Source organism: Salmo trutta, chromosome 38 (genome assembly GCF_901001165.1).
Source record: "Salmo trutta chromosome 38, fSalTru1.1, whole genome shotgun sequence".
Taxonomy (NCBI): Eukaryota; Metazoa; Chordata; class Actinopteri; order Salmoniformes; family Salmonidae; genus Salmo; species Salmo trutta.
The window spans coordinates 22303399-22321306 of record NC_042994.1 but is presented as its reverse complement, the minus strand read 5'-3'; the positions used below and the strand labels follow the sequence as shown (position 1 = coordinate 22321306).

General features: G+C 39.7%; 1 protein-coding gene across 2 annotated transcripts; it reads right to left on the bottom strand.

The window, feature by feature from the left end:
• Positions 1-300: 300 nt before the first annotated feature.
• Positions 301-8222, bottom strand: LOC115177867 (CMRF35-like molecule 1). Of its 2 annotated transcripts, XM_029738864.1 has the most exons (7): positions 7963-8222; positions 3908-4231; positions 3735-3773; positions 3510-3608; positions 3159-3209; positions 1479-1636; positions 301-1142 (listed from the first exon to the last, which is right to left on the bottom strand). In XM_029738864.1, the coding sequence occupies exons 1-7, from the start codon at positions 8000-8002 to the stop codon at positions 723-725; spliced, it is 1131 nt and encodes a 376-aa protein (XP_029594724.1). In that variant the 5' UTR covers positions 8003-8222; the 3' UTR covers positions 301-722. The 2 variants fall into 2 exon arrangements, with proteins under 2 accessions (XP_029594724.1, XP_029594723.1); XM_029738863.1 differs by having other exon boundaries at positions 3510-3773.
• Between the last annotated feature and the right edge of the window lie 9686 nt (positions 8223-17908).

Below are 17908 nucleotides of genomic sequence, written 5' to 3'. Positions count from 1 at the left end.
GGGCTACTTCATGTTTTCCAGGACTGTGTCCCTGTACTAAAACTGATATTTCTTATTTGTTTTGTAAGTTACAAGCCTGAAACCTTGAACATAGACTGCTGACACCCTGTGGAAGCCATAGGAATTGCACTACACCCTAGCAGCCGGACGCCGCTCTGGTCTGGTGGAAGATGCTACTGAGTCTGCTCTCTCTGTGGCTTTTCAGGGTGTGTGTGTATCTCAGGTGGTTCTAGTCGACACTCTTCCTCTTTATGTCCAGACACAAACACACACTAAAAAACACACGAATACTACACATTCGCACTGTTTTAAACATTTTGATGAGTTTTAATGAAAAGCTGTAAAAGGCATAATTTATGTACACATACAATAGATATGTAAATCTCAAAAGTACAACTGACTATTATGGCATTACTGTCTTCATTATGATAACAGACAAAATGAAGACAAAATTATATGACAAAACACAAATTATATACAGTAAAACCACATGAGCTGTTTTAATACAATATGTCAAGGAGGATTTGAAACATGAAGGGATTGTTTTTTTTAATGTCGTTCCAAGATGGCGGCTCTGTGGTGACAACCCTTCACTTCTCTACAGGGAGCTTCCCTTCATCCCAGATGTCACCTTGTTCGCTATGAAGCACTGCCTTTGACCAGAGTCCATATGGGTAATAGGGTGCCACTTTGGACGCATCCCTTGTATAGATTCTATAGTACTACATTATTTTGGGTAGCTGGGCTGTAGAGTAGATGGCGTCTTCTGGGGTGTCTTTGGAGCGGTCTACAGCAGGGTATCTTGTAGATTCCACAGTATCTTTGGGTAGCTGGGCTGTAGAATAGATGGAATCATCCTGGGTTCCACTGGCTGTTGGAGGACTTGAAGAGACTCTCGAATCTTTGGGTAGATCCACGCTGGAGTAGAAGAGAGAAGCTGGGTGATCTGCAGTAGAATAGCTTGCATTTATATCATCTTTGTGGCAGCTAGCGTTAGCATAGATGTCACAGTGTGGGACACCGATAGCATGGCCAGCAGGGTAGGCTGTAGAGTTGGTAGGTGAGTTGACTGAAGAGATGACCACAGGGAGTGTGTCTGTCTGTCTGTCTGCCTCTCTGATCTCCTCATACACACAGTCAACCTGCAAACAGAACCAATGACAATAAATACATGTTCAGATATGAAAAGAAGTGGAGGCCCTCAACCATCAACATGTGTTGTTTAACACTGTTTTTCTTCATGTAATGACAACAAGCTACAGAATGATAACAGACTACAGTAGAAACCCACTAGAGGCTGTAGACTCACATACTCAACCCTTAATGTTTAGTTTACCACCTCCCTGTCTATCACCTCTACATTACACTTTATTATGGATACACACACACACACACACACACACACACACACACACACACACACACACACACACACACACACACACACACACACACACACATCTCCTTGTATCTCTCACCTCTCCAGTAGGGTCAGGTTGTGTGTTGGAGGAGACTAGTGGTGGTGGTGGTGGTGGTGTTCTCCTGGTTCCTCTCCTCTGTCTGTAGAACAGGAGCAGGACCAGTCCTAACACTGTCACCATGACTACCAGACCAGCACTGGTCCACACCATCAGACCTGACCACAGACAGGAGGAGAGACTTTACAGAGTACTGTATATATCATAGATACCATCAGACCTGACCACAGACAGGAGGAGAGACTTTACAGAGTACTGTATATATCATAGATACCATCAGACCTGACCACAGACAGGAGGAGAGACTTTACAGAGTACTGTATATATCATAGATACCGTCAGACCTGACCACAGACAGGAGGAGAGACTTTACAGAGTACTGTATATATCATAGATACCATCAGACCTGACCACAGACAGGAGGAGAGACTTTACAGAGTACTGTATATATCATAGATACCATCAGACCTGACCACAGACAGGAGGAGAGACTTTACAGAGTACTGTATATATCATAGATACCATCAGACCTGACCACAGACAGGAAGAGAGACTTTACAGAGTACTGTATATATCATAGATACCATCAGACCTGACCACAGACAGGAGGAGAGACTTTACAGAGTACTGTATATATCATAGACACCATCAGACCTGACCACAGACAGGAGGAGAGACTTTACAGAGTACTGTATATATCATAGATACCATCAGACCTGACCACAGACAGGAGGAGAGACTTTACAGAGTACTGTATATATCATAGATACCATCAGACCTGACCACAGACAGGAGGAGAGACTTTACAGAGTACTGTATATATTATAGATACCATCAGACCTGACCACAGACAGGAGGAGAGACTTTACAGAGTACTGTATATATCATAGACACCATCAGACCTGACCACAGACAGGAGGAGAGACTTTACAGAGTACTGTATATATCATAGATACCATCAGACCTGACCACAGACAGGAGGAGAGACTTTACAGAGTACTGTATATATCATAGATACCATCAGACCTGACCACAGACAGGAGGAGAGACTTTATGAGGGTTTAAACATTTCAGTGACTTTCCCCAATCTTCCAGCTTTTCCAGTAATGACCAGAATAACTGATCCCAATGCTTTACAGTCTAAAGATATCATACTGATGGATCGTTACCAGGGTCCTCTGGTGGGTTGGTTGGTAGATTGGAGGATAGGTCAGTCAATAAGGTAAAGTAAGGTAGATTGGAGGATAGGTCGGTCAATAAGGTAAAGTAAGGTAGATTGAAAGGTTGGTCAGTTGTTTAATCAGTCAGTTGGTTGGTAGGGTCTGTTAGGTAACAGACAGACAGACAGACAGACAGACAGACAGACAGACAGACAGACAGACAGACAGACAGACAGACAGACAGACAGACAGACAGACAGACAGACAGAGAAGATACATAATCAAGGTGTTGTAAAGGAAGAGACTGTGAGTAACTGATCAGAGTAACCATAGCAACAGAGGACCTGGTGTCAGCAGCAGCTCTCTACAAAACCTCAAATGTTGCATCACTTCCTGTGGGCTTCTGAGAGAGATCTACATGGCCTCAAATCTTCCCTGGGACAAATGTAAATGAGCTGTTAGCTAGATCTTCACTTCTGAGACTTCTGCCACCACTGAAATCAGTAGACATGAAACTTACCAGCAGTCTGACTCTGTTCTGCACCAGGAGAGTAGTCTGAGGGAGGACCATCTAGATAGAGAGAGAGATTTTTCCAAAGCATGAACAGTTACCATTGATTTTCTCCAGCATAACAGCATTTCATATCACAACACATTAGCTGTAATGTCTGAGATGAGAGATTCATCATATTACAATATATTAGTAGTAATGTCTGAGATGAGAGATTCATCATATCACAACATATTAGTAGTAATGTCAGAGATGAGAGATTCATCATATCACAACATATTAGTAGTAATGTCTGAGATGAGAGATTCATCATATCACAACATATTAGTAGTAATGTCTGAGATGAGAGATTCATCATACCTGCTCTAGATGAAGGAGGACCACTGATTTCTCCAGATGCCAGAAACGTTGTAGAGATGTTAGATAATGTTGCAGAGAGGTTTGGGAGGTTTGTAGAGATGTTAGATAATGTTGCAGAGAGGTTTGGGAGGGTTGTGGAGATGTTAGATAATGTTGCAGAGAGGTTTGGGAGCATTGTAGAGATGTTAGATAATGTTGCAGAGAGGTTTGGGAGGGTTGTGTTGAAATGAGGTCTGAAGGTGATAGTTGATGGTTTAGGAGGAGCTGTATGTAAAACAAAAGAACAGGCAGCTACAAATACTGTCAACATTTAGCTTTTCTCTAATGAAGTCATGAAGCCTGTAACAAACATTAACATCTGAATTTGTCAAGACAAATGTGATTAAAGGTTCACTCACCATCTGTAACTGTGAGATGCACCTCTTGGTATGTGTCTGGGCCAAATCTCCTCACTCCACACCAGTAGGTCCCTGAGTCTGACTTCCTCAGGTTCTTGATGGTCACATAGAAGACTCCCTTCCTTAAGTCTTCTATGGTGTATCTCTCTTTCTCAAGATAATGCTTGTTGCCCTTAGTTTGAACAAGACGATCTCTATGGTAACATTCTCTTTTGCAGAAATATTTTTCATTGTTCTCTGCCCATGAATAAGAACAGGTGATTTTGACTTGTCCTCCTACCACATCCTTCACATTAATGACAGCTGACTCCACAACACACAGAGCTGTCAAACAGAAACACACAGTACAGTCACAACTGATGACCTGTGAGATATACTTTAACCCTGCTAAAATCTAACTTTAACCCTGCTCAAATCTAACTTTAACCCTGCTTAAATCTAACTTTAACCCTGCTCAAATCTAACTTTAACCCTGCTCAAATCTAACTTTAACCCTGCTCAAATCTAACTTTAACCCTGCTCAAATCTAACTTTAACCCTGCTCAAATCTAACTTTAACCCTGCTCAAATCTAACTTTAACCCTGCATGAATCTAACTTTAATCTAACCACATTGTCCGATTTCAAAAAGGCTTTACGGCGAAAGCATAAAATTAGATTATGTTAGGACATAAACTTCACAAGAAAAACCACACAGCCATTTTCCAAGCAAGGATATGCATCACAAAAACCAAAAATACAGCTAAAATATTCACTAACCTTTGATGATCTTCATCAGATGGCACTCATAGGACTTCATGTTACACAATACATGTATGTTTTGCTTGATAAAGTTCATATTTATATCCAAAAAAAACATTTTACATTGGCGCGTGATGTTCAGAAAATGTATTCCCACCAAAACCCCCGGTGAATGTGCACATCAATTAAAAAAAATACTCACCATTAACGTTGATAAAATTTACAACAGTTATTGAAAGAATTATAGATATACTTTTCCTTAATGTAACCGCTGTGTCAGATTTTAAAATAGCTTTACGAAGAAAGCACATTTTTCAATATTCTGAGTACATAGCTCAACCATCAAAGCAAGCTATACAGATACCCGCCAAGTTCTCGGGTCAACTAAACTCAGAATTAGTATTATAAATATTCTCTTACCTTTGCTGATCTTCGTCAGAATGCACTCCCAGGATTCCTACTTCCACAGGAAATGTTCTTTTTGTTCGAAATACTCCATATTTATGTCCAAATACCTCCATTTTGTTCGTTCCTCCTTCGGCCGCCACTCCTTCCAGTTCTCTGCTGCCAATGACTGGAACGAACTACAGGCCCTCCGATTTGACACACTGAACTCTATCAGAGAAGTAGTTGGTGAACCAGGCGAGGCAATCATTTGAAAAACCTAGGCTGTTGAGTCTGCCGATGAGGATGTGGTGATTGACAGAGTCAAAAGCCTTGGCCAGGTCAATGAATACGGCTGCACAGTATTGTTTCTTATCGATGGCGGTTAAGATATCGTTTAGGACCTTGAGCGTGGCTGAGGTGCACCCACGACCAGCTCTGAAACCAGATTGCCTAGCGGAGAAGGTGCGGTGGGATTCGAAATGGTCGGTAATCTGTTTGTTGACTTGGCTTTCAAAGACTTTAGAGAGCCAGGGTAGGATAGATATAGGTCTGTAGCAGTTTGGGTCAAGAGTGTCCCCCCCTTTGAAGAGGGGATGACCGCAGCTGCTTTCCAATCTTTGGGAATCTCAGACAACACGAAAGAGAGGTTGAACAGGTTAGTAATAGGGGTTGCAACAATTTCGGCAGATCATTTTAGAAAGAAAGGGTCCAGATTGTCTAGCCCGGCTGATTTGTAGGGGTCCAGATTTTGCAGCTCTTTCAGAACATCAGCCGACTGGATTTGGGAGAAGGAGAAATGGGGAAGGCTTGGGCGAGTTGCTGTGGGGGGTGCAGTGCGGTAGCCAGGTGGAAAGCATGGCCAGCCGTAGAAAAATGCTTATTGAAATTCTCAATTATAGTGCATTTATCGGTGGTGAAAGAGTTTCCTGTCCTCAGTGCAGTGGGCAGCTGGGAGGAGGTGCTCTTTTTCTCCAAGGACTTTACAGTGTCCCAGAACTTTTTTGAGTTTGTGTTGCAGGAAGCAAATTTCTGCTTGAAAAAGCTAGCCTTGGCTAGCTTTTGACAGCAGGGTGTTTCTGAAGTGCTCTGTCTGCCTTAAATGAAGATCCTCCTTCTGACACCCCACTCCTCTCTCTTTCTCTCTCTTTCTTTCTCTCTCTCTTTCTCTCTCTTTCTCTCTTGCTGTCTCTTTCTCTCTCTTTCTCTCTTGCTGTCTCTTTCTCTCTGTTTCTCTCTTGCTGTCTCTTTCTCTCTCTTTCTCTCTTGCTGTCTCTTTCTCTCTGTTTCTCAATTCAATTCATTGCAAGGGGCTTTATTGGAATGGAAACATATGTTTACATTGCCAAAACAAGTTAAATGGATAAACAAAAGTGAAATAAACAATAAAAAGTGAACAGTAAATATTGCACTCAAACAAGTTCCAAAATAAAAAAGACATTTCAAATGTTCAATTATGTCTATATACGGTGTTGTAACGATGTGCAAATTGCTAAAGTTAAATAAATAAACATAAATATGGGTTGTATTTACAATGGTGTTTGTTCTTCACTGGCTCTCTGTCTCTGTGTCTCTGTGTCTCTCTGTCTCTGTGTCTCTCTGTCTCCCTCTCTATCAATCTGTCTGTCTATCTTTTTCTCTCTCTCTCTGAATGAAATTAAATTCAAAGGGCTTTATTGGCATGGGAAACATATGTTTACATTGCCAAAGCATGTCAGAGAGATTGTTATAGTGATGGTGGTCGTGAAGGGCTGGGCATTATCCTACACATCCTCATTTCTCTGTAGTGACCTCAGTGTCTGCAGGTCTATGTGCTGCAGAGTGAAACTGGTTCAATCCAGCCGGAGGTTAGACTTCTAAACCACAAGAGAACTCAGCTAGCTGTGGTGACTAAGTGTTAAAACTGTCAACTTCTCTGTTCTAAAGTTACCATGTTTGTTTCAGCAGAGGAGGAACACATTGTTGAGATGATGACATTATAGTTAAAGTATACATCAATATATTTTATAACTTTTTCTGACATTTAATTAATCCAAATACAGTCTTTGTAAATTATCAACTCAACAGATGAGTTTGTGAACAGAAGAAACATCCCTCCTCTACAACCCAACTCCCCTTAATGAATGATGTCATCACATAACAGACAAGCTACTGAGATCTCAGTAAACCAATAGAACGACCTCCACATCGTCCCCTACAGAATGTTATCAGTACTGATGAATAAATCTACTACAATCTCCACCACCAGTCATCTCTCTCTCTCTATTGAGCCTGGGGATGAGGTTACAGTTATTCTAATGAACTATATGTTTCAACTCAGTCAATTCAGGAAGTAAAGTGAAATTCCATTCATGGATTGAAAAGTCCACATGGAAAATGACGGTCATCATTGAGAAATTGAATTGTGATTATTTTAATGAATTTAATTGAATTCTATTCAATTGGACCCCAGCTCTGGTAACGATAACACTTTTGGGTCAAAACCATCAGACGACCTCTTCTCTTCAGAATACAGAGCATAGAATTACATATTAGAATCTAATTACATATTAGAATCTAGTTACATATTAGAACTTCATTCATTAATCTTACTTTAACACTGCTAAAATCTTACTTTAACCCTGACTAAATCTTACTTTAACCCTGCTAAAATCTTACTTTAACACTGCTAAAATCTTACTTTAACCCTGCTAAAATCTTACTTTAACACTGCTCAAGTCTAACTTTAACCCTGCGGAAATCTAACTTTAACCCTGCTAAAATCTTACTTGAACTCTGCACAAATCTTACTTTAACCCTGCTCAAATCTAACTTTAACCCTGCTCAAATCTTACTTTAACCCTGCATAAATCTTACTTGAACTCTGCACAAATCTAACTTCAATCCTCTACAAATCTGACTTCCCTGCACAAACCCAGGTAAAAGACTCACCTAAGAGGAGGCAGCATGAGACAACATGGAGTATCTTCATTCTGGACAGTTACTCCTCAGTTACTATACTGTTAAAGTTACTTTACTATTAAAGTGACTATACTGTTAAAGTTACTTTACTATTAAAGTTACTACACTGTTGAAGTTACTTTGCTATACTATCAGCTAGCACAGGTCCACAACAGCTTGTCTGTCAGCTACTCATTTGACAGCAGGGTGTTTCTGAAGTCCTCTGTCTGCCTTAAATGAAGATCCTCCTTCTGACACCCCACTCCTCTCTCTTTCTCTCTCTTTCTTTCTCTCTCTCTTTCTCTCTCTTTCTCTCTTGCTGTCTCTTTCTCTCTGTTTCTCAATTCAATTCATTGCAAGGGGCTTTATTGGAATGGGAAATATATGTTTACATTGCCAAAACAAGTTAAATGGATAAACAAAAGTGAAATAAACAATAAAAAGTGAACAGTAAATATTGCACTCAAACAAGTTCCAAAATAAAAAAGACATTTCAAATGTTCAATTATGTCTATATACGGTGTTGTAACGATGTGCAAATTGCTAAAGTTAAATAAATAAACATAAATATGGGTTGTATTTACAATGGTGTTTGTTCTTCACTGGCTCTCTGTCTCTGTGTCTCTGTGTCTCTCTGTCTCTGTGTCTCTCTGTCTCCCTCTCTATCAATCTGTCTGTCTATCTTTTTCTCTCTCTCTCTGAATGAAATTAAATTCAAAGGGCTTTATTGGCATGGGAAACATATGTTTACATTGCCAAAGCATGTCAGAGAGATTGTTATAGTGATGGTGGTCGTGAAGGGCTGGGCATTATCCTACACATCCTCATTTCTCTGTAGTGACCTCAGTGTCTGCAGGTCTATGTGCTGCAGAGTGAAACTGGTTCAATCCAGCCGGAGGTTAGACTTCTAAACCACCAGAGAACTCAGCTCGCTGTGGTGACTAAGTGTTAAAACTGTCAACTTCTCTGTTCTAAAGTTAAAGTTTGTTTCAGCAGAGGAGGAACACATTGTTGAGATGATGACATTATAGTTAAAGTATACATCAATATATTTTATAACTTTTTTCTGACATTTAATTAATCCAAATACAGTCTTTGTAAATGATCAACTCAACAGATGAGTTTGTGAACAGAAGAAACATCCCTCCTCTACAACCCAACTCCCCTTAATGAATGATGTCATCACATAACAGACAAGCTACTGAGATCTCAGTAAACCAATAGAACGACCTCCACATCGCCCCCTACAGAATGTTATCAGTACTGATGAATAAATCTACTACAATCTCCACCACCAGTCATCTCTCTCTCTCTATTGAGCCTGGGGACGAGGTTACAGTTATTCTAATGAACTATATGTTTCAACTCAGTCAATTCAGGAAGTAAAGTGAAATTCCATTCATGGATTGAAAAGTCCACATGGAAAATGACGGTCATCATTGAGAAATTGAATTGTGATTATTTTAATGAATTTAATTGAATTCTATTCAATTGGACCCCAGCTCTGGTAACGATAACACTTTTGGGTCAAAACCATCAGGCGACCTCTTCTCTTCAGAATACAGAGCATATACTTACATATTAGAATCTAATTACATATTAGAATCTAATTACATATTAGAATCTAGTTACATATTAGAACTTCATTCATTAATCTTACTTTAACCCTGCTCAAATCTAACTTTAACCCTGCAGGAAATCTAACTTTAACCCTGCTAAAATCTTACTTTAACACTGCTCAAGTCTAACTTTAACACTGCTCAAATCTAACTTTAACCCTGCACAAATCTTACTTTAACCCTGCTAAAATCTTACTTGAACTCTGCACAAATCTTACTTTAACCCTGCTCAAATCTAACTTTAACCCTGCTCAAATCTAACTTTAACCCTGCTCAAATCTTACTTTAACCCTGCATAAATCTTACTTGAACTCTGCACAAATCTAACTTCAATCCTCTACAAATCTGACTTCCCTGCACAAACCCAGGTAAAAGACTCACCTAAGAGGAGGCAGCATGAGACAACATGGAGTGTCTTCATTCTGGACAGTTACTCCTCAGTTACTATACTGTTAAAGTTACTTTACTATTAAAGTTACTATACTGTTAAAGTTACTTTACTATTAAAGTTACTACACTGTTGAAGTTACTTTGCTATACTATCAGCTAGCACAGGTCCACAACAGCTTGTCTGTCAGCTACTCATATGACAGCAGGGTGTTTCTGAAGTGCTCTGTCTGTCTTAAATGAAGATCCTCCTTCTGACACCCCACTCCTCTCTCTCTCTCTCTCTTTCTTTCTCTCTCTCTTTCTCTCTCTTTCTCTCTTGCTGTCTCTTTCTCTCTGTTTCTCAATTCAATTCATTGCAAGGGGCTTTATTGGAATGGGAAATATATGTTTACATTGCCAAAACAAGTTAAATGGATAAACAAAAGTGAAATAAACAATAAAAAGTGAACAGTAAATATTGCACTCAAACAAGTTCCAAAATAATAAAGACATTTCAAATGTTCAATTATGTCTATATACGGTGTTGTAACGATGTGCAAGTTGCTAAAGTTAAATAAATAAACATAAATATGGGTTGTATTTACAATGGTGTTTGTTCTTCACTGGCTCTCTGTCTCTGTGTCTCTGTGTCTCTCTGTCTCTGTGTCTCTCTGTCTCCCTCTCTATCAATCTGTCTGTCTATCTTTTTCTCTCTCTCTCTGAATGAAATTAAATTCAAAGGGCTTTATTGGCATGGGAAACATATGTTTACATTGCCAAAGCATGTCAGAGAGATTGAGATAGTGATGGTGGTCGTGAAGGGCTGGGCATTATCCTACACATCCTCATTTCTCTGTAGTGACCTCAGTGTCTGCAGGTCTATGTGCTGCAGAGTGAAACTGGTTCAATCCAGCCGGAGGTTAGACTTCTAAACCACCAGAGAACTCAGCTCGCTGTGGTGACTAAGTGTTAAAACTGTCAACTTCTCTGTTCTACAGTTAAAGTTTGTTTCAGCAGAGGAGGAACACATTGTTGAGATGATGACATTATAGTTAAAGTATACATCAATATATTTTATAACTTTTTTCTGACATTTAATTAATCCAAATACAGTCTTTGTAAATTATCAACTCAACAGATGAGTTTGTGAACAGAAGAAACATCCCTCCTCTACAACCCAACTCCCCTTAATGAATGATGTCATCACATAACAGACAAGCTACTGAGATCTCAGTAAACCAATAGAACGACCTCCACATCGCCCCCTACAGAATGTTATCAGTACTGATGAATAAATCTACTATAATCTCCACCACCAGTCATCACTCTCTCTCTATTGAGCCTGGGGGACAAGGTTACAGTTATTCTAATGAACTATATGTTTCAACTCAGTCAATTCAGGAAGTGAAGTGAAATTCCATTCATGGATTGAAAAGTCCACATGGAAAATGACGGTCATCATTGAGAAATTGAATTGTGATTATTTTAATGAATTTAATTGAATTCTATTCAATTGGACCCCAGCTCTGGTAACGATAACACTTTTGGGTCAAAACCATCAGGCGACCTCTTCTCTTCAGAATACAGAGCATAGAATTACATATTAGAATCTAATTACATATTAGAATCTAGTTACATATTAGAACTTCATTCATTAATAATAGAATGACGTATTAGAATCTAATTACATATTCAAATGTAATTCCATGTAAGTCAGATTTTATTAGGATCTCTGTGCTACAGAGTCTATCCGGAGCCAGTAGTTGTGATATTATTGAGGTTCTGGTCCAATGCTTTAGGGTCGAGTGCTTAAAAGGCTGATTGGTTGAGGGGGGGGGACATGAGCAATGCATTCTGGGTCAGTGGTAGACACGGGTTTTGTGGGTGGAAGTTATACTTTCTTCATCTCCTCATCATCAACCTTTGAGACAGTGAGGAGAATCATGACTGTTACCATTAGGTGAAGACAGAAACACACACACGCATGCACACATACACACACACTCTCTCTCCTCTCCCTCACCTCTTCAGTGCTTCCTGTGTCTGCATCAGGCCTGTTCGAGATTGACCCTGTGAAACACACAATAGACTGTATATTATAACTCTGTGTATGTGTGTGTGTGTGATATTGATGGTATCTCACCTAGAGCCTTGTTGCATTGCCAGCACCTGTAGAATATGAGGGGGATGACAGCAAACACCAACACAGCCAGACTCACACACACAATGATCACCACTGAGGTAAGCCTGGAATACAGGGAGGTATGAGGGGTGATAAATGACAGAAATTAACCGGTAAATGTCCTGTAGGAAAACAAGAAAAAATCTGAAAAGTCAGGACATTTTATATTTTCTGAAATTGTTAGCTCTCTTCGCTAGGTGGAATGCTAGCGTCCCATCTGGCCAACATCCGGTGAAATTGCAGAGCGCGAAATTCAAAAATACAATATTCGTAATATTAAACATTCACAACATACAAGTGTCCTACATAATTTAAAAGATTAACTTCTTGTTAATCCAGCCGCTTTGTCAGATTTCAAAAAGGTTTTACAGCGAAAGCATACAATGCGATTATCTGAGGACAGCACCCCGCACACAAAAGCATTAATTCATTTTTCAACCAAGCAGAGTCATCACTAAAGTCAGAAATGGCAATTAAATAAATCACTTACCTTTGAAGATCTTCTTCTGGTTGCAATCATAAGAGTCCCAGTTACATCACAAATGGTCATTTTGTTCGACAAAGTCCTTCTTTATATCCCCCAAAAAGTCTGTTTTGCTGGCGCGCTTGACTCAGTAATTCACCGGTTTCCCTCGTTCAAAATGCATACAAAATGAATCCCAAACGTTACCAATAAATTTCTCCAAACAAGTCAAACAACATTTATAATCAATCCTCAGGTACCCTATTATGTAAATGAACGATAAAATTTAAGACGGAGAATAGTATGTCCATTACCGGAGATAAACAAGAAGTACGCGCTCTCATCCATGCGCATCATAAAACTACAAGCCAAAATGGGAGCCACCTGGAAAAACTACAAATTCTAGCTCATTTTTCTAAAAACAAGCCTGAACCTCTTTCTAAAGACTGTTGACATCTAGTGGAAGCCCTGGGAACTGCAATTTGGGAGGAATTCATTTTATTTTCCCACTGACAGGCATTCTAATCAGAGGTGAGCTGGAGAAAAAAAAAATCTGGATGGATTGTCCTCGGGTTTTCGTCTGCCATATCAGTTTTGTTATACTCATAGACATTATTTTAACAGTTTTGGAAACTTTAGAGTGTTTTCTATCCAAAACTACAAACTATGCATATCCTAGCTTCTGGGCCTGAGAAACAGGCAGTTTACTTTGGGCACCTCATTCATCCAAACTTCTGAATTCTGCCCCCTAGAGCGAAGAAGTTAAAAGGGTTAAGGGTTAAGGTTAGGGTTAGGTGTTTAGAGTTATACCCTGAATACACCGCTCGCATCGCATGCGCGATCGTTGCAAAATAATTGTAGGAATCTATGTTATTAAATTATTGCACCCACACTTCTCGCGCACTCCAATGAGCGTCTGCGTTTCCAAGGGATAAAATAGAAGTCATTCCTATTTCTGACACAGATCGCCCTGCAAGTCCTGCCTCTCCCATCTCCTCATTGGATTATAGAAGCAGGTATCCACGTGCCATCTCCTCATTGGTTATACCCACACGGGTGATTGAAAGACGAACTGTGTTGCCGGTTGTCGTGGTAATACTATGGAAGTTTAGATGCCATATAAGTTCAAAGGTGAAAAAGCCTGGAAGGAAGAGAGATGACTAGAAACGATTCGGTTGACCGTTTTATGTGTGGATTAATTGTTGGAGTAGAGGACCTTGTGCATTTCAGGTAAAATAACAGAGGCAGAGGTAGAGGCAGAGCTACATGCCACACAACACAGCAATAAGACAGAGGTAGAGCTATAAGACAGAGGTAGAGCTACATGTCACACAACACAGTAATAAGACAGAGGCAGAGCTACATGTCACACAGCTATTAGACAGAGGTAGAGACAGAGGTAGAGCTATAAGACAGAGGTAGAGATACATGTCACACAACTATTAGACAGAGGTAGAGCTACATGTCACACAACTATTGGACAGAGGTAGAGCTACATGTCACACAGCTATTAGAAAGAGGTAGAGCTACATGTCACACAACTATTAGACAGGGGTAGAGCTACATGTCACACAGCTATTAGACAGGGGTAGAGCTACATGTAACACAACTATTAGACAGGGGTAGAGCTACATGTCACACAACACAGCAATAAGACAGAGGTATAGCTACATGTCACACAGCTGTAAGACAGAGGCAGAGCTACATGTCACACAGCTATAAGACAGAGGTATAGCTACATGTCACACAGCTATTAGACAGAGGCAGAGCTACATGTCACAGCTGTAAGACAGAGGCAGAGCTACATGTCACACAGCTATTAGACAGAGGTAGAGCTATAAGACAGAGGTAGAAATACATGTCACACAGCTATTAGACAGAGGTAGAGACAGAGGTAGAGCTATAAGACAGAGGTAGAGCTACATGTCACACAGCTATTAGACAGAGGCAGAGCTACATGTCACACAACTATTAGACAGAGGCAGAGCTACATGTCACACAACACAGCAATAAGACAGAGGTATAGCTACATGTCACACAGCTGTAAGACAGAGGCAGAGCTACATGTAAACAGCTATAAGACAGAGGTAGAGATACATGTCACACAGCTGTAAGACAGAGGCAGAGCTACATGTCACACAACACAGCAATAAGACAGAGGCAGAGCTACATGTCACACAGCTGTAAGACAGAGGCAGAGCTACATGTCACACAGCTATAAGACAGAGGTAGAGATACATGTCACACAGCTATTAGACAGAGGCAGAGCTACATGTCACACAGCTATTAGACAGAGGCAGAGCTACATGTCACACAGCTATTAGACAGAGGCAGAGCTACATGTCACACAGCTGTAAGACAGAGGCAGAGCTACATGTCACACAGCTGTAAGACAGAGGTAGAGCTACATGTCACACAGCTATTAGACAGAGTTAGAGCTACATGTCACACAGCTATTAGACAGAGGCAGAGACAGAGGCAGAGCTACATGTCACACAGCTGTAAGACAGAGGCAGAGCTACATGTCACACAGCTGTAAGACAGAGGTAGAGCTACATGTCACACAGCTGTAAGACAGAGGCAGAGACAGAGGCAGAGCTACATGTCACAGTGTTTAGAGTCAGAGACAGACTGTAAATTGAATCAAACATGCAGTGTGGAACATAACTTTGCAACAGCCCCGCCTCATTTGTATTTCTCAAAGTCAGTAAGCTTACTTCTACTTGAGTAAAATGTCATTAAAGTAACAGTACTGCTACTTTAGTAGGATATTGAGTAAAAGACGGAGTTTGTGAGTGATGAAGTAAATGAGGGAGGGAAAGTGAGTGAGTGAGGTGAGTGAGTGAGTGAGTGAGTGAGTGAGTGAGTGAGTGAGTGAGTGAGTGAGTGAGACCGTGTGAATGGGTGATTGAGTGAATGTCAGCCGGTCCCATGGACAAGCAAGAAATAACAGAGCGGTGAATGAGGGATTGAATAGGTGAAAGAATTAGATCTGTTTGTTTCTGGAGTCTGAAGTAGATTCTGTTTGTTTCTGGAGTCTGAAGTAGATTCTGTTTGTTTATGGAGTCTGAAGTAGATTGTTTGTTTCTGGAGTCTGAAGTAAATTGAAGTCTGGCAGCTTCAATGTTTAGGACTCTTTTTTTCTATTGCTTGTTTATTTAAAAATATATATATATTTAACCTTTATTTACACAGGTTTTTCTCATTGAGATAACATCTCTTTTTCAAGAGAGACGAGGTCAAAATGACCTTGTCTATGATTCTATATGTTTTAACATCTTTGAATGTATAATTTATTTTCAAATGTTAATAGTATATTTTTGAAAAGTCCTTATTTTGTTTTACACAGAGATCTGCCTTGTTACAACTGAAAAAATAAATAAACTTAGTTCCTACTGTACATTCATTTCCTCTCTTCCTTTTGAAGTTGATGCATGGACAAGGTCATGTGTAACAACCTACACGTAACCTTATAGCAAAATTATCAAGGTCAATGTTTTTTCTTAAAGTAACTCAATTACTTTTACCCTAAGTACTTTTTAAATGAGCTACTTTTTACTTTTACTTGAGTCGTTTTTTAACATCAGTAATTTATCCGTACTCTTTCCAACCCTGGTGATTGGTTAGTAATTTGTTAGTGATTGATTAGTCCAGTCTGACTGGCTGAAAACAGAACTCACCTGAGAGGACGCAGCAGGTGACAACATGGAGGATCATTGTTCTGACTCCAATAGAATCTACTCCAATAGAATCTACTCCAATAGAATCTACTCCAATAGAATCTACTCCAATAGAATCTACTCCAATAGAATCTACTCCAAGACTCACACCACACCACACTTCCTCCAATACTACAAATAATCTGATCACTTCCACTACAAAAATACACCAACTGTAAACTACAAAAATACACCAACTGTAAACTATAAAGTACACCTACTGTAAACTATAAAGTACACCTACTGTAAACTATAAAATACACCAACTGTAAACTATAAAGTACATCTACTGTAAACTATAAAGTACACCTACTGTAAACTATAAAATACACCAACTGTAAACTATAAAGTACATCTACTGTAAACTATAAAGTACACCTACTGTAAACTATAAAATACACCAACTGTAAACTATAAAGTACATCTACTGTAAACTATAAAGTACACCTACTGTAAACTATAAAGTACATCTACTGTAAACTACAAAAATACACCAACTGTAAACTATAAAGTACACCTACTGTAAACTATAAAGTACACCAACTGTAAACTATAAAGTACACCTACTGTAAACTATAAAGTACACCTACTGTAAACTATAAAGTACACCTACTGTAAACTATAAAATACACCAACTGTAAACTATAAAGTACATCTACTGTAAACTATAAAATACACCAACTGTAAACTATAAAGTACACCTACTGTTACCACAATAGTTTCTCATTTAACCCAAAGATAAATGTTGTGGAAGTTGGTCTCTCTCTCTTGTTATTTTCTGCCTCATCTGTCACACACACACACACACACACACACACACACACACACACACACACACACACACACACACACGCACACACACACACACACACACACGGTCATGAGCTAATTTAGAAAGGAAGGCAGTATTTTTAAGGGCACCAGTGTATGTGTTCGTTGTTGGATGATATTCGTGAGCTGAGGTAAACAGTGTTTGTATCAGTTTAGTTGACATGACCCAGTCTGCTGAGCATCACGGGTCTGACGGTCATTAGCAGAGGCTTTGCCTTAAATGGCGCCCTATTCCTTACACACTGTATGGGCCCAGGTCTAAAGTAGTGCACTATATAGGGAATAGGGTCCTGGTCTAAAGTAGTGCACTATATAGGGAATAGGGTCCTGGTCTAAAGTAGTGCACTATATAGGGAATAGAGCTCTGGTCTAAAGTAGTGCACTATATAGGGAATAGGGCTCTGGTCTAAATTAGTGCACTATATAGGGAATAGGGCCCTGGTCTAAAGTAGTGCACTATATAGGGAATAGGGCTCTGGTCTAAAGTAGTGCACTATATAGGGAATAGGGCTCTGGTCTAAAGTAGTGCACTATATAGGGAATAGGGCTCTGGTCTATAGTAGTGCACTATATAGGGAATAGAGCTCTGGTCTAAAGTAGTGCACTATATAGGGAATAGGGCTCTGGTCTATAGTAGTGCACTATATAGGGAATAGGGCTCTGGTCTATAGTAGTGCACTATATAGGGAATAGGGTTCTGGTCTAAATTAGTGCACTATATAGGGAATAGGGCCCTGGTTGAAAGTAGTGCACT